The 17,258-nt window shown below is 48.6% G+C and overlaps 1 protein-coding gene across 3 annotated transcripts; it reads right to left on the bottom strand.

Annotated features, from left to right (window-relative positions):
- Positions 1 to 962: 962 nt before the first annotated feature.
- On the bottom strand, positions 963 to 17,198 carry AFMID (arylformamidase). Of its 3 annotated transcripts, none has more exons than XM_081027222.1 (11): positions 17,086 to 17,198; positions 15,453 to 15,543; positions 7,049 to 7,153; positions 6,915 to 6,963; positions 5,821 to 5,906; positions 5,655 to 5,727; positions 5,368 to 5,465; positions 5,003 to 5,081; positions 4,760 to 4,901; positions 4,455 to 4,559; positions 963 to 3,973 (listed from the first exon to the last, which is right to left on the bottom strand). In XM_081027222.1, the coding sequence occupies exons 1-11, from the start codon at positions 17,143 to 17,145 to the stop codon at positions 3,908 to 3,910; spliced, it is 954 nt and encodes a 317-aa protein (XP_080883348.1). In that variant the 5' UTR covers positions 17,146 to 17,198; the 3' UTR covers positions 963 to 3,907. The 3 variants fall into 3 exon arrangements, with proteins under 3 accessions (XP_080883348.1, XP_080883349.1, XP_080883350.1); XM_081027223.1 differs by having other exon boundaries at positions 2,252 to 2,698; XM_081027224.1 differs by having other exon boundaries at positions 2,252 to 2,698; positions 16,797 to 17,091.
- Between the last annotated feature and the right edge of the window lie 60 nt (positions 17,199 to 17,258).

Raw genomic sequence — 17,258 nt, 5'->3', positions numbered from 1 at the left:
CACCTATTTCCACAGTCCCGTTCTGTCCCTGGGTCTGTCTGCCTATTCCTGCTACAACCAGATTCTTTTACGGGTGAATAAATAGAGACCCAGAGCCTCTGGCAGAGGTCTGGAAAGGACAGAGTCAGGGATGGAAAACCAGGCTCCTGGAACAGGTATACGTGCAGCGCCCGGGTGCTAGGCAACCAAAGAGGGCCGACACTTTGATCTGCTCCACAAAGTCAGGGAGGAGGGCTTTGTGGGCTTTTGACATCACACAGAAAACTCCAAATGAGCTTGAAGGGAGAGGGACTGGGGAAGGAAGGAAGGAAGGTAAGAGCTCTACGTCCCTGAGGACAGGGCTGAGTCCCCAGACCTGGGTGTCCTGGAGGACCATTGTCCAGAGGGGACCAGGAGAGAGCAACCATGATGACAAACTTATCGGAGAGCAGGGAAAGACCAAGGCAGACGCTCCCTTTCCATCCTCAAAGCAGGTGTCCCAGCAACAGTAAAACCTGCAGCCTATGTGTGTCCTTGACCTACGGCCAAACAGGGTGTTCTGGTCACTTCCAGAGCTGGGCGGATGGCGAAATAAGAGGCCTCATTGGTCTTTCAGCCTCACACGGGCCTCCTGACTTGTGTTCTTTCAATGTCACAGCTTTGGGGTAATTTTTCATCTTATCATTTTAAATCAAAGTAGCAAGAATAATGCAAGGAATACTCATGTACCGTTTACCCAGATTTTCTAACTAGTTTACATTTTGCCCATTTATCACTCTCATTTGCATTTTTCTCTCTCCGTGTGTGTATACATACGTATACACACACCTATGGATGTATGCACATGTATCATACACATATACATGTATGTACTTTTACCTGAACCATTTATGAGTAAGGTGAAGGCAGCCTGCCTCTTTACCCATAAATACTTCATTCTCACCACAGCACAATTGTCAAAATCAGGAAATTTCACATTGATCAGTTATCTAATTCAGTCTATTTAATGTAACTTTTGTAGTCAATTAAAATGTTTATAGTAACATAAGCATTTATATTAGATACAAGGAAGAAAACTAAAATTGCCCACAAGTTCACCCTGTAGGTTAACTGCTATTAAAATGTGTATATCCTTCCCTTTTTCCTCTATCTATAGAGATCTATGTGTAGAATAGCATCTGCCCACATCTATATTTACATATCCTTAAATGAACACAGGATCATTTTTTTTTCTGTCCTTCCCTTACCTTAAGGCATTCTGCCTTAAAAGGTCATAACCCACGTGTGGTGACGAGGGTTTCCTGCCAGCAGCCATGAGGTGTCCCACAGGAATTTGTCACAAATATTAGATGAAGTCATACAGTTTGTGAGACATTTCTTTTAAAAATCTAGAGTGGAGTCAAATCATACCTGTCATGTCAGTCTCATAAGCCTGCATCTTGAAGTTTCTTTGAAACATTGTGATGTTTCAAATTATAGACTACACTTCAGTACTCATTACATTCTTACCCTAAAGAATTCGAAGAATCCAGAAGAAGCCAACACCCCACTCCCAGGTTCCCAGCTCCACTTCCCTCCTGAGGGGAGCAGAGGCGTGGCTCGTCCCCAACCTTTTCTCTGCATTCACACAGGGGTGAGCACACGCAGAAACACACGCAGAAACACACGCAGAAACGCATTTTGTGAGTGTGTACTAGGTAACATTGCTGAGCTGGTAGTGTGTCTTATTGTTGAGCACCTTACTTTTGCCATGTAGTTCTATGTCATGGAGATTTCCCACATGGTGAACACAAATCTCTTCTAATGGGCTTGTGGTGGTGGGCTGCTCAGATGTACTTATTCCTTACTGATGAATATTTAGGCCATTTCCTACATTTGCTGTAATCAATCATTCTTGAACTGCTAGCTATTCAGTGTGGGAGAGAGGGGGTGGGCTGCGGTGGGTGGTGGATGGCTCCTTGGGAAATGCACACACCGCTGTGGGGAAGGGGCAGATGTCATTGTCCTGTCACGGTCAAGGTATTAGCTGGAGGCTAACACCCCAGGGCTTTCAGGGACAGACCCAAACGTTAGGTGTTGCCCAGGACAGAGTAGACAATGGAGTGAAGCAAACGACAGAAGAAAAACTGGTTTGGGACACTCTTACAAAAGAGTCTGTAAACTTTCCTGAAAAGAACCAGATAGTAAATATTTTAGCGTTGGGGGCCATCTGGTCTCCAATACAACTACCCAACTCTGCCACTTAGCTCAAAAGCCACCACAGACACTTTGTAAATGAATGAACATGGCTGGGCTCCAATACAATTTTATTTATGGATGTTGAAATTTGAATTTTATATAATTTTCACCTGTCATGAAACAATAGTCTTTTCTGATTTGTTTTCAACTGTTTAAAAAAGCTTGTTAGGAGCTGACATTTTTGTCACACCTCTCAGCAGGCAGGGGGACCAAACTTGGGGAGAGGCGTCGTCCTGGGCTGAATCCTCTCTGGAGCAGCTCAATTCAGGCCAGGCCCAAGCCGTGGAGACCTGTACCGGTGCTCAGACTGGAAAGAACAGACTCTTGCCAGGGCAGATGGACAAATGGAGGTGCTACCAGGCCCAGAAGTGGAAGCTGGCGAGAAGGGGAAGTGGTAAGGCTCTTTGGAGAACAAGTCGGTTGCACGTCCGTTGAGGTTCAGGAGGCTTCAGAACTCCTAGAAGATTGTTTTCAAAATAATCTGCAGCACAAGGAAAAGATATGAAAGCCCCAGAATTGGAGTGGCTCTTGTGAGGATCTCTCAGGAGGAATCTGATTAAAGAAACAGGCTGCATTAATGCTCAGAGAAATGTAGTCCTTTGCCACCTCCCACCGTAAATGTTCAAACAAAGCTCCTCACCTTACCTAGACATACCTCCTGACCGCTGCCCATTTGTGTATGACCCATGAGCCAAGAATGGTTTTAGTTTGTAAACGGTTCAAAAAATCCCCAAAAGAATATTGTTTCACAACATGTAAAAATTATATAAAATTCAAATTTCAGCATCCATAAATAAAGTGTTATTGGCACCCAGCCATGTTCATTCGTTTACGAAAATTGTCTGTGGTGGCCTCTGAGCTAGAATAGCAGAGTTGAGTAGTTGTGTCAGAGACCAGAAAACCCCCAAAAGCTAAAATATTTATTTCTTAGGTTTCTCAAGAGATGACATTTATGGGTGTTTTGTTTTCTCCCCAGTTAAAAAAAAATGATACATGTTCACAATAGAAAATGTGGAAATAGATTCCAAAACTGCACTCATGACACCACTTGGTAAATGCTTTCTTTTCATCTGCATCCATATGCCTCCAAAGGTCTAGCTGTCTAAGTATTTGAAAAGAAGAATTTGCCGGCTCAGCTGTTTCTTGTGTTTCTGCTCTCACATCTGAATCAACGTGACATATCCTAACCAATTTTCACAAACTTCATTTTGTCACCTGATTCGACCATAATTTAACCTCGCTGGGCATTTAGGTTGCTGCCAAGGTTTGAACATTAATAAAATTGCGGAGACTGTCCTTGTGAGCTTCCTGTGATTATCCTGAAGACAGAGTCCAAGCAGCAGAATTACTGGGTCAGTGGTTTGGGTCCACATTGCCAGACTGGGCACCCGAACTGTCAGGCCAGCATGTGCTCCCAGCAGCAGACCTGGAGAAGACTCCCTCACTGCCTGCTCACCAGCGCTGGGCATTGTGAGAATTCAAACGTTGCCAGTGAGAGATGTTTACATTCCACTTCTGTGATGGCTAAAGCTCTTTAACCTCCCCCCATATTTACGGGCTATTTCTATTTCTTTTACAATGGTCTCTTCTTCTTTGTCTCTTATTCAGTTCTTAAACAGAAATAAGAACGGTTCTCATTGATTTGAAAGGGCTCTATATGTAGTAAGGATATTAACTCCACGAATTAACACTAAATGCTATAAAAGCCTGGTGGAGGTGGCAGCTGATTAAAAAGTGAAGTCAATCCAGTGCCCACCTGCCCAGAAAGAAAAACAAACAACAACAAAAATAGTAACTCTGTATCTGTCAGATCGATGGCACATTTTCCCCAATTTATCCTTTGATTTTTACAAGGATTTTCCACATTAAAATTGTAATAAACATTTACCCACCAAATCCACCCATCCTTTCCTGTATGGAGTTGGCTTTGCTTTTATGCTGAGACACAGACAGGCTAATACTATTTCATACCTGCCTTTCCCCATCTACAGCCCCCTGCAGACCCTACCTGAGTGTCCAGGAGCAGACCCTGCAGATCACCTGGGGCTATTTCGGAGGGGGGTGAAGTACAGGAAGCAAGTGGGGCACTCGATTCCTATTGTCACGTCCCCCAACCGCCTGGCTGCCAAAAAACCAGCGCGGTGGTTCCACTGTGCTCCCCGCCTCCCCAAGTCTCCTTATGTGTCGGGGCTATAACAGGACCCATGCTGTCCACGGTGAAGGGACGCACGCCCCACCTGGGTGAGCATGTAGTCTGGCTGGGTTAGTTTCCAAATGATTTCGAAGTGATCCACATCGCACACTTCTTCAAACGAGGCTTTCCATCCTGCTCGGCACAGCGTCTGTGGAGGAGAAATGAGGGAAGAGGAAGCATGAGGCTGCGGGAGAGGACAGAAGGGCTCTCACACAGCGCTTGGCACACACCAGGGGTCAGTAGTATTTGTTGAATAAATGGCTCATGGTCTTGGGGCCTTATTTTGGTGGAAAAAAGAGGAAGATGATGAGATTACCTTCGGCCCTAAAATCAGAGTACTCAGCGTACCTGATAAAACTCTCTGGACTGGCGGTGGAATTCGGGGCTGTCGTGGTGGCCCACAGTCACCAGGACATGGCAGGCGGGATCCCTGGACTGCGTTAGGCCCTCCTCCAGAAGGCGCTGTGGGCTGTTCCTCTGAGCGTCCTCCCTGGTGCAGCATAGGTGTGGGTCAGGACAGAGAGAAGCCTCACCCCGGGCCCTCCTGGAAGGTTCCAGGCCAGCTAAGGGGAGATGGGGGGAGTGACTCACAGGGTCAGGAGGAGAGGGTCGTTCATAGACGTGTGCATGATGGGCTCCAGGTCATATATCCCGCTTACCAGGAAAAAGCCTGTGAAGGTAAAGAACAGTCAGAGGGCCAGGCGGCACCACCCAGACCAGGCCTCAGGCAGACACCAAGTGCGCAAGACGGGGCCAACCCAGGCTCCAGGGCCAGAGGGGCAAGACCAGGGTAGGAGGCAGAGAAGAAGCAAAGTAGGCCCTGCTCATGGGGCTCAAAACCCCCAGGTCGAACCACTCATGGTTGTTCGGATTTTGAGCAGCTAGTGCAGAACTCCAGGCCCAATAAGAGAGGGTGGAGGCTGCCCAGCCAGGCTGCAGTGCCCATCCATGGAAACCTTTGAGGTTGGGGGTGACTCCATGCTTGGTCCAACTGGCCAGGAGCATCATTGCAGCCAGGTGGGCCCCAGCTGAGTGTCCACACAGGTAAATTCCCCTGGAATGGGTCAGAGCAGAGAGCCAGATTTGCATGGTTTCCCCAAAGCATCAGGCCAGTATCAAGGAGTCCCAATTTGCCTTCTGCTCCACAGGCCAGAAGGGTAGCTGGGCTGCATCCAAGGGCCTAAACCCATGGTCCTCCCACCCAGCATTGCCTGACAAAGAGAAACCCTGCGGTAATACTGACTCATTGCGTGGATACCGCTTCTGGACAAACACGATGCTTCGGGCCACCTGGTCTACCATCTGGTCCAAGGTACCTGCACGGAAAGCATGAGCTGGCTCGGCTCCGCAGGGGCTCACTTCCCACCAAAGCCCATCAGCCCTCGAAGCTGTAAGACCACCCTAATTACCTTCAGGGGCAATAGCATAACCCACTACCACCACGGTCACACCCTGTGCTGTCAGTGGGTTCACCATGAAGGCCGACGCGTCTTTACTGCAGAAAGAGACAAAGACGTGCAACTTAGCCAGCTACACTGCTTCTGGGTCCTGTCCACCCAGAGTACCATCGCCTTCCTCTGACCCCAAGTGGTAGGGAGAAGAAAGTAGACTTCCTGCCACATTACATGCTAGCTATAGGACCTTAGGGGTTTTATTTAACCTCTAAGCCTGGTTTCCTCATCTGTAAAATTGGGACAATTAGACTCCTCTTAGGGGCTGGTTTGGAGAATTGAAGATCAGACATGTAGAGCATCACCTGACTAAGGATAAGGTGCAAAAACTGTCTACTTACTTGAATGCTTGAGTGGGGAGATCCCATCTCAGGTACCTCCTTAGTAAGTTCCTAGGGAGCACAGTGTCCTGGAAGACCCCAAGTGCCCCTCTGCTTATCTTGGGATGACCATCTGTCCTGGTTTTCCCGAGACTTTCTCGTTTTTATCACCAAAAGGCCCATGTCCTGAGAAAGCACTCAGTGCTGAGCAACCTGGGATGCCTTTGCTTGCAGAGGGGACTGAACGTGCTTCTCACTGGATATAGTGGGTCCACATCCTAACCCCCAGTACCCTCAAATGTGACCTTATTTGGAAATAAGGTCTATGCAGATGTAATTAAGAATCTTGAGATCATCCTGGATTTAGAATGGGCCTGAAATCCAAGGACGGGGGATATTATAACAGAAAACAGGGGGAGATTTGAGAAGCAGACAGAGAGGCCATGTAAAGAGGAAGGCTGAGAACTGAGTGACGGCCCCAGAAGCCAAGGAAGACCTAGAACCACCAGAAGCTGGAAGAGGCAAGAACGGGTTCTCCCCTAGAGCCTCTAAGGGGAGCGCAGGCTGCCGACACCTTGACTTCAGACTTCCGGCCTCCAGAGCTGCGATAAAACACATTTCTGTTGTTGTAAGCACCCTAGTTTGTGGTCATTTGCTGCAGCAGCCCTCAGATACCCAGGCCAGGAAAAGATGAACCTGCCTTTCTCTAGTCATCTGAATTTCCTGGCTCACCTTCCACTCTGCCAGTATCCTCCATGAAGAAACACACAGAAAGGCAGGGCTGTAAAACAAAACACAGGGTGCCCAGGCTGAGGCAGGGTGCCCAGCTGAGCTCTGCCGCGGGACCACCATCCCCTTCCACTCACCTTCAGATACTTTCTCAGGAAAGTAGATGTCCAGTTTCTCCGCTTCGCCATCTCCATAGGGGACATTTAGCAGGCTCCTCCTGGTGGCCCGGGCCTTCTTGGTGGCTGTCTCGGGAAACAGACAAGTCGCTGTCAGCACAACCTCAGGCAGCAGCAATTCCTATTTCATTTCAGGTAGAACCCTTTTCGCTGAAAGCCCCTTTGAGTTGACCAGTCAGCTCCAGCTGCCAGCGCTTCCCCAAGTCCTCACGACAATCTGTACTGGGTTCTGAGGCACTTTGCATGTGTGCGGCTACAAAGAGACCGGACTGGCCCATCCAAGGGGGACCAACACTGTCTGCTGACGTCTGTCTGTAAGTGACCTTGTGGTTCTGAGAGGCGCCATTTTGACCGTGATTGTAGTTCGTGCTTATTATGGGTGTTACACTTTGCTACATGCTTTGGGAAGTAGGAACTTTCCCAAGGACTTGGAAAAACAATCTTTTAGGGAAGACATAAACTCGCTTGAAACAAATAGAAAATGAAACAATATAAATACATAAACAATATAAACACATATAAATCCATAGATGGGAGAGGTCAGAGTAATGTGAAAAGGGGCTAGGACTTGGATCGGAAGAAAGGAGGAAGGGTCCTGAAGGGTATTGTAAGTACTGTGTATAAATACTACAGGCAAAGGTATGGGGGTGGGAGGAGATCCTGTAGGTTCATGCTGCCGTAAAGAAATGCCCCTCAGGGGGCAGCCGGATGACTTAGTCGGTTAGAGTGCAATCTCTGAACAGGGTTGCCGGTTCAATTCCCACATGGGCCAGTGAGCTGCATCCTCTATAGCTAAGATTATGAAGAGTGGCTCTCCCAGGAGCTGAGCTGCTGTGAGTGGCCGACGGACAAACAGCGATCTTGACTGCCTGGGAGGGGGGGAGCGCAAGTCTCCTAATACCAGCTGGGCCAGGGAGCTGTGTCCTATACAACTAGACTGAGAAACAACGGCTTGAACCAGAGTTGGTTGAGGGGGGGTGAGGCGGAAGAAAGGAGGGGGAAAGAGTAAAGTTAAACATGTTTATGTGTAGAGCATACACATGAAAGTAAAAAAAAAAAATGTGGCAGGAAGTCTGCCTTCTTCTCTCTACCACAGGGTCAGAGAAAGGCGGTGCTCTGGGTGGACAGGACCCAGAAGCAATGTAGAAATGCCCCTCACTGCTTCCCCAACAATCACAGAAATCCAGGCCGCTTAAATCTCTCCAATACCGGGAACTAGACAGTGTAAATTGGTAAGACCTTCTGGAGGGCAACTTGGAAATATGTGTCAAAGTCCAAGAAGATCATATTCTTTGATACATAAGTCTTCGTCCATATTATTATAAAAGTAATCAGAAATATTCCCAAGGACTTGTTTTAAAGATGCCCATGGTAATGCTACTTACAATAGCAAAGCATTGGTCACAGCCCATGTGAGCTGTAAGACAAGACTGGTGAATTGCATTACCGTATATCCCCTCTCTGCTTTATTGTTTACCCCAGCATTCATCATCCTTGATATGTTGTTTTTATCTTGCTTACTGTCTGTCTGTTGCCCTCCCTTGAACATAAGCTCTGTGAAGACGAGGGCTTGGCCCAACGGTACACCCAGGACCTGATACATAGTAAGCACTTAAAACTGTGTGAAAAAAAAAATTGTGTAATAAATAAATATTTTAATAAGCAGTGTTGGGTCAATTGAATATGCAAATGAGAAAAAAAGTTTCTTAATCTCTACCTCACACCATGCCAGATCAATTCCAGATAGACAACAGATATACATGTGAAAGACAAGACAATAAAGCTTTTAGAAAATAGGGGATCCTCATGACCTTGGAACAGGCAAAGATTGAATAAAAAGGACCCAAAATGTACTAATCAAAAAGGAAAAACTAAAGAGTATTTCATGACGTAAAGTGAAAATAGGTTACACAAATGTCACAGACAGTAAGAGGAAAAATATACCAAGCATGATTGATGCAATCTTTCTGATATTGAAAATTGGTGGGAAGAGACCTGCAACTTGAAATATCTGCTCCTGGAGGCCCCCAGGACACCAAACTTGGTGGCCACAGTGGGCCCCCAAAGAAAACAGTGCTCCCCTGGGGTGAGTGAGTCTGCAACTCCAGAAGAGGCAACCTTGGTAGGTGAAGATAGTTTGCATAATTGTGTTTACACAAGTATGCATAAAACTTAAAACGGGCTGTCTTCATTTCAGCTGGGCTGCTCAAGGCCAAGAGAAATAAAAATGATGGTAGATGCTAAATTTCTCATGTGCCAAAGCCGGGGCAAAGTGGCTGCAAAACCAGTTTTGCCATCACTGACCATGTCTACTGACCCTAGGAGTCAGTAGACCAGGGAAGGCTATGTTTTGTGGGTCCCCACTCACGCTCCCATAGAAGTGGGAGATGTACTATCTCCGGAAGCTTTAAGCGACCATCTGCTCAGAGAGCCTGATGTGTGATTTCTGCAAGGATCTAACCACCAGAACAAAACAGGCTCCACGTGTGTCCATGTGCCACGCTGGACAGACTACGCTGAAGGACTTGTGAAACAGAATCGACTTATTAGTAAACAGATAACTTTCAAATGATTAGAACCATAAGACTTTTAAAAAAAAAGATTTTATTGGGGAAGGGGAACAGGACTTTATTGGGGAACAGGGTGAATTTCCAGGAGTTTTTTCCAAGTCAAGTTGTTGTCCTTTCAATCTTAGTTGTGGAGGGCGCAGCTCACTCCAGGTCCAGTTGTGTTACTAGTTGCAGGGGGCGCTGCCCACCATCCCCTGCAGGACTTGAGGAATCGAACCAGCAACCTTGTGGTTGAGAGCCCACTGGCCCATGTGGGAATCGAACCAGCAGCCTTCGGAGTCAGGAGCACGGAGCTCTAACCGCCTGAGCCACAGGGCCGGCCCAGAACCACAAGACTTTGTTAAGTGAATCAAATACATTGCATTTGTGATTCTAAGCTCAAGTGTTCCTTAAGAATTTAATCACATTTTGTAAATTGTGTTTAAATGTTTAGAGGAATTTAATCTGTGAAAGTTACGAGTTAACTGACCATCAATTCAAAAAGTAAGTGAATGCCATTAATGTTTCCTATGAAGAAATTATATGTTTACATGGTTAAAAAAATACACAAAAGGCTTTTCAGTGACTGTCCCCCCCATCCCCTAGTTCCCTTGTCCCCCGCCTGGGTGAGGACCGTTATCAATGCGGATGTAGAATCTCCCTGCCTTTAATCCGAATGACAGCATATTAAATACATTTCTGCCCTGCCAGTTGCACTTAAAATTTCTCGGAGAGCTTTCCCAGTCAGCACACAGCGTCCTCATTCTTTTCTTTTTTTAGAACAGTTACTTAGTATTCCATCCTATGGCTGCACGTTAATTTATTTAACCAGTCACACTAGTTGCTTAGGACAAACAAACCAATCCAGATTATCAGGAAATTCTCTTGGCTCTCCCTCCCCCAGTTTATCCTGAATCCTGTTTCCTCCCCACCCCCACTGAGACCACCCTGGATTCCCTTCACTTCTCCCCTGGAAGGCAGCACCTCCCCTCTGCTCTCCTGCGTTCACCAGGACGCCCCACTTCCGTAGGGGGACTCCTGTTTTAGCTCCAGCTGCCTTAGCAAATATTGAGTGGGGGGCTTAGACCACAGACAGTTATTTCTCACACTTCTGGAGACTGGAAGGCCAAGATGAAGGTGCCAGCAGAGTTGGTGTCTGGTGGGGGCCCTCCCCGTGGGCTCTAGACGACCGCCTTCTCGCTATGTGCTCACGTGGCCTCATCTCTGTGGAGGCAAGCTCTCTGGTGTCTCTTCCAAGAATCCTCCTGGATCAGGGCCCCAGGCTGGTGACCTCATTTAGCCTTAATTACCTCCTTAGAGGCCGCATCTCCAAATACAGCCACACTGGAGGGCAGGGCTTCAATATGTGAATTTGGGGTGGATACAAACATTCAATTCACAACAGCTCCTACACTCCCTCAATGGCCCCGGGTCCCTACAGAATCAACTCTCCCCTGCGCACCTTCTCCAAGGGGCTGACCCTAACACCCTACCCTCCGCCATCCCCCTCACCTGCTCCATATCTCCTATAGTACTTGCTCTTCTAACACACTGACACTTATTCCTTATTCATTATCTATCATCTCCCTCCCCCATTGAACCACAATGATACATGGGTGGGGGGCTGTCTCTTTGGCTCACTGATAACCCATGCACATAGATGAGTGACCAGCATGTGTTAGGCACCCAATAAACATTCACTGAGTGGATTAACAAATGAAGAAATAACTGCCGAGAAGCATCTTGGCTTTGCCACCACAAGCAACCCTGCCATGAAGAGCCTTGTACACACATTCTTACCCCTGCTTGCAGGGATCTCTAGGAAGCGCTCTCAGCAGTAACATTTCTGGATCAAAGGCATTTGTCATTTGGAGGCCACCGCCCACTGCCCTCCGTGGGGGTTTATGGTCCCACCTCACAGGTTCATCAACGGAGTGGGTTCATCAAAAGGGAGTGATTCAATTAACACATGAGTTCTTAAAGTATACGTGAGCTGCCTAGATTGATGTTGTGCCCAAACTAAGGAAAACATCTAAACTGAAGAGCAACTAAAACCAAGCAGCCGTAGGTGTGCATTCTCATGCACAAGTCTCCCTCCCTCAGATATTAAAAAAAACTCAACTAACCCTGGGAAGGAGACATTGCCTCCCTGTAGGAGGTGGCCCAGGGGTTGGTGGCAGGCAGCTGGGTGCAGGGACACAGAATGAGGTGACCCAAGGCCTCCTCTCAGAGAGTGAATACCCAAGGGCAGGAACACAGGAGCTGTCAAAGATGAGACCTTATCACAGACTTCCTTTTGTGATTAAAGCAAAAATGGGGCTTCTATTATTCACAACCCACAGTGTCAAAACTCTAACAGACAGAAGCTCCAGGCCCTGGAAGCAGGGTCCATGGACTCAACTGTGCATTGTGTTGGAGCAATTAGGGGAAGCAGGGGTCAGAGCCCCTAGAGACCAATGCAAGGGTGGGGCAGGGAGACCTGCCACAGCCATGGAAGGCTGAAGACCAAGGGTCTGCTACATGCAGAAGCTGCCATCTAAGAGAAGGCCGGGCCCATCGGCCCCCATCTAGTTAACAATGGCTGGCAGAATTACTGATGACCTTATTTTAAAATCCTTTCCGGTAAATCTAGGCTCCTTTTGCACTAAGAAAACAATCATTACCAGGGGTGGCCGGTTAGCTCAGTTGGTTAGAGCGTGGTGCTTGTAGCACCTAGGCTGCCAGTTTGATCCCTGCATGGGCCACTGTGAGCTATGCCCTCCTTAAAAAAAAAAAAGAAAGAAAAAAAGAAAGAAATCATTACCTGAAAATAGCCAAACACAGATGGTGAGGAGCAGGGCTACTTAGAGTGTGGTCTGTGGATACTGGGAGCCTACACTATTTGCTACTGGTCCATTACAAGCCAAGTGCCTAAGGAGAAAGTAAGCTTTTAGAATATATGCAGTCTGGGTGACCAGATGGCGCAGTTGGTTAGAGCGAGAGCTCTTAATAACAAGGTTGCCGGTTCGATTCCCACATGGGCCAGTGAACTGCACCCTCTACAACTAGATTGAAAACAACGGCTTGAGATTGGAGCTGAGCCCTCAGTGGTCGACCGGTTGGCTCCGTGGTTGGAGTGCAGGGCTCATAATACCAGTGACCAGTGAGCTGTGCCCTCCACAGCTAGATTGAAAAAACAACTTGACATCCTGGAAAAACATACTGTTCCCCAATATTCCCCAATAATAAAAGAAAAACAAAGAAAGAATATGTGCAGTTTGGCTAGAACGGCTTTGTCCATTAATAATAAGAAATTAGGACTTTCAAGCAAAAACTTGTACATGAATGTTCATAGAAGCACTATTCACAATCGCCAGAAGGTGGAACCAGCCCAAATGTCCATCAACGAATGAGTGAGGAAACAGAATGTGGTGTGTCCATATCATTGGATATTATTTGGCCATAAAAAGGCATGAAGTTCTGACACACACGACAACACGGATGGACCTCCATGCTCAGTGATAAGAAGCCTGACACAAAATGGCCACATACGTGGGATTCCATTTATACGCGACATCCAGAATAGGCAAATCCACAGAGACAGAAAGCAGTTAGTGCTTGCCAGGGTCTGGGGGTGGGGGGATGGGGAGGGACTGCTTAATGGGTAAGGGTTTTATTTCTGGCATGAAAATGTTTTGAAACTAGAGGTGATGGTTTACAACATTGTGAATGTGCTAAATGCTAATGAAGGGTTAAAATGGTTACATTTTATGTTATGCGCAATAAAACAAAATTGGGACTCGTATTTTGTGTGCCTCTTCTCTGCTTTTCATTTTTCTGGTGCAGAGGGACAAGCCCAATCCTGCAGCCTGTGAAGGCAGGACGTGCCGTGGGAGGCCGCAGAGGCTGTCGGTCAGGAGGCCCGGCTGCATTAAAGGGTGAGGTTTCTTCCAGTGTTGCCATGTCTAGCTGCTTACCTGCGATGCGCATCGCAGTTTGATTTAATCCTCACCCAGTAATAACACATGTTTTCTTTCTCCTTGTGGAGAGGTTTTCTGTCTGGGTTGGCAGGAGACTTTATCTTCCATTTTTTCTACCTGACATCCCTTTGCTGTGTTTTGCCGTCTCCTGGGAGTTTGATTCTAATGAGGCAATGTCCAAGATTACAGGTGGCACTGATGAGGTCTGGGGAACCCCACCAGCAGAGGCCAGGGGAACCCCACCAGCAGAGGCCAGCTGGTGCTCACTCAGTCACACTGACTGACAGTCCTTCCCAGCCCCACCCGCACCCGTCAGCCTGCTCCACTCTTGCCAGGAAGCTCTACTAGGGGAAGTGGCGACCGTCCCTAGCTGTGTGAGCTCAGGTAAGTTACTCAACCTCGTTAAGCAGGGCCTGGACTAAGGAAAGGTGAGTGAGGTGGTAACACAAACTCTGTAATGAAGATTGCTATGGGCCGAACGTCTGTGTCTCCCCCCAAATTCATATGCTGAAGCCCTACCCCCCATACGATGGTATTCGGAGGTGGGACCGCTAGGAGGTGGCGCTCTCATGATGGGATCGGTGGTCTATAATAAGAGGAAGAAAGACCAGAGCTCTCCCTCTCTCTCTGCATGTGAGGACACAGGGACAGGGCCCTCCCCAGGGAACCAAATCGGCTGGCACCTTGATCTCAGACTTCTCAGCCTGCAGAATTGTGAGAAATAGATTCCTATTGTTTAAGCCACTCAGTCGATGACATTTTGTTATTGGAAGCCTGAAGTGACCAATACAAAGAAAAATAATATTGAAATGTAATATTTTTAAATCAAAATTAATGCCAAAAAGTCCACGATGAACATTTTAAATAGAGACAAGCTCCACCCCAGCACACGCATGGCCCTAATGAAGATGGTCTTCATCTATGACATGGGCCAGCTGGAGCAGCGAGAAAAGGAAGGGAGGCGGAATGGGAATGTAAAGCTGACCACAGGGCTTATCGAGAGCCATTACTAGAGTCCCGAAGGGCCAGGCAGCACCCTCTTCTTAGCCCCTGCTTCTTACTCGTGACTCCCTTTCTCAACCATGAAGAGAAACATGTTTTCTACAAACTCACTGAGTGTCCCTTCACACTCAAATATTTATTGAGCAAACAGAGGTGTATTTGGCACAGAGCTGGGTGCAGAAGGGAACTCTGGAGAGCCGGGGACACAGTTCCACCGCACAGAGTGGGTGCAGGCATGTGCTGGAATAAGTCCCCACAAGCCTGTTCCTCCAGCTGAGTTAGAGAACCACCAACCCCAGGAGCTCTGTTCAGTCTGCTGAAACAAAGGTGATTTGCCAACATCCGGTTTTCCCGACTGAAGGGAGAGGCTGGCTTCTTCCCCATGGAGACTGCTTCCCCAGCCCAGCACAAATGCTCCTCCGAGGGTTAAAATCACTACAACATTCTGGAGACACACGGCAGAGGTGGGAAATAACCTTAACACTTCACTGACTTACAAGTTCCCAAGCCCTGGTCTTCATCGCTTGTAGAAACAGCAACAACGTCCTACGTTCAGCAGTCCAGTGGGAAGCCTTTCTTTTCTCACTCCACCTCCCTGTGCACTGTGCCATGTGGCCGTTAGGCCTGGGCACTATTGGCAGAGCAGGAGGGGAACTGGGGCATGGTTGACTGGGCCTCTCCTGACTCCAGTGGCTCTGTAGCGAGGGCTCCCTGGCACTGGGCCCCGTTCCCAGTGCCTGGGCTTTGGGAATACTCCAAGAGCTGGGCCTGTGCGGCTCCACCCCTCCCCCAGCATTCTGAACCACTGCACATGCTAAAGTCCACCCAAAGCGGCCACAGAGAGGTCCCCAGTACCCTCGTTTCCAATCTGTGAGTAGGTCCTCAGAGCTTCCTCTGCTCCCAGTCGGACGACCCATCTGCTGGGGGTGTACTGACGTTCCAACTCCTATGGGATACAGACACAAGGCTCCATAAGACCCGTTCTCCAGACAGGGTGCACCCCCACCCCTAAACATTCTTGGAAGCTCCTCTGTCTCGAGAAGCCCCCTGCCCGGTATTCTCAGGCTCTCAAATGCCTTCGAGTTTCCAGCCTGGCAACCCATCCCCACTATCCCCCCACTAATTAATCACATACAACCTGTAGTACAACCACTAATTAATCAGATACACCTCAGACCTGTAGTCTAGAGCGACAGCCATGCCTTTAATTAGAGGACAGACTTAAAAGGGAGATGAGGTCCCATAAACACGTCCCAATTAATGCTACCATGAGCACTAAGCCCATGGAGGCCAGGGAGCTGCGGGCGGGTGGACATGGAGCTGATCCCCGGAGAGGGTACACTTGTGACTGGGGGAGGACACAGCACAATCAAAAGCACAGATAACATGGGAGAAATGGAAGTGTTGGAAACGCTGACCCGGCAGATTGCTAAAACGCAGGGGTGAGGCTGGGAAGCTGGGGCTGGATGTCAGGCTAAGATGTTCAGAGTTAACGCAGAACATAACAAGGGAGAAGGTTCAGAGAAAGGGCTAAAAGGCAAAGAACAGGTAAAGCCTGGAGTGGGGAATTTGAAGGCAAGATGGCCTCATGGAAAGGTCTTGGGCTCCGGAGTCATGTGGGCTGCGTGCCATCCAAGCTCTGCCACTTACTAAGCTGTCTTACCCTGGGCAGCTCACAGTCTCTGGGTCTCAGTGCCCTCATCTACTCACTGGGCATAACAACAGCAGCCTCACAAGATTAAAAGACAAAGCATGTCAATGAAGTAAAGCTAACCATTCAAATGTGGGTTACTTCCTCTTCTTGTGGAACAGCGCTTCTGGTGGCCAGGGATCTTTGGGTCAGTCCCTCTGTACCTGTCAGTGTCATTACCTGTAGGATGGCTCACTCTGTGGCTATCATCTTTCTTGCTATCATTTATGATAATGCTATTGCAATGGATTTCTGAGAGGTGTGTGTGTGAGAGAGAGACAAAGACAGACAGGGCGCGCGAGAGACAGAGAGACAGGCAGACAGAGAGGATTTCTTAGGGGCAGTATCCACAACTTCCATCAGTCTCAGCTGTGTCCACCACCAGAAAAAGAGACGAGGCCTACAGTGCAGGACAACCCGTTAGGACATTAGAACGGAGTGACCGTCGTAACAAGCGCTTTGCATATGTTGTTGCTGGCCCTCACGACCACCCCACAGGAAGCACCAGCCTTTCTGTATCTCCGAGCGTCCCGTGCATCCTTCAGACACATTGCATAACGTCCGACTCGGGTGGGAACTTGGGCCCCAACTCCAGCGGGCTTATGGATACTAAGGTCGTCAGGGCTTCAGTTTTCTCTGCCCTTAAAACCAGGCTCACAAAACCCTGCCTGCGGTGAGATCACAGCGCTGGAGCCTTCGGGAGCTGGCGCACAGCAGCGGCAGGCTTCCTCCTGGGAGCCCCCACCTGGCCTCCGCGCTGCACCCCTCAGCCCCGGCCTCTCCCTGCAGTCCACCTACCTCTGTGGACATCTGCTTCCAGGGAGCCTCCCCTTTGCGAACCTCACCAGGGCCACCCATCTCGCGGCGGACAACCCGGCGGCACCCGCCCCGCGTTCTTACAGCGGGTGCAGGGGGCGGGGCGATGCCCAGGCACCGCCCCCCGGAGCGAGGTCACCGCCCCGCGGACTGGA

This window comes from Rhinolophus hipposideros (genome assembly GCF_964194185.1).
Source record: "Rhinolophus hipposideros genome assembly, chromosome: 20".
Taxonomy (NCBI): domain Eukaryota; kingdom Metazoa; phylum Chordata; class Mammalia; order Chiroptera; family Rhinolophidae; genus Rhinolophus; species Rhinolophus hipposideros.
This window is presented reverse-complemented; position numbering and strand designations above follow the sequence as displayed.

Excerpts from the sequence above, each read along its gene's own strand:
- AFMID (XM_081027222.1), bottom strand. The coding sequence starts at position 17,145 with ATGGGTGGCCCTGGTGAGGTTCGCAAAGGGGAGGCTCCCTGGAAGCAG. Across the intron at positions 7,154-15,452 it reads CTCACAGATTGGAAACGAGG|CCACCAAGAAGGCCCGGGCC; the intron begins GTACTGGGGACC and ends TTCCCGAGACAG. Across the intron at positions 3,974-4,454 it reads CAGACTACATGCTCACCCAG|GTGGGCACTGGATTGACTTC; the intron begins GTGGGGCGTGCG and ends CTTTCTGGGCAG.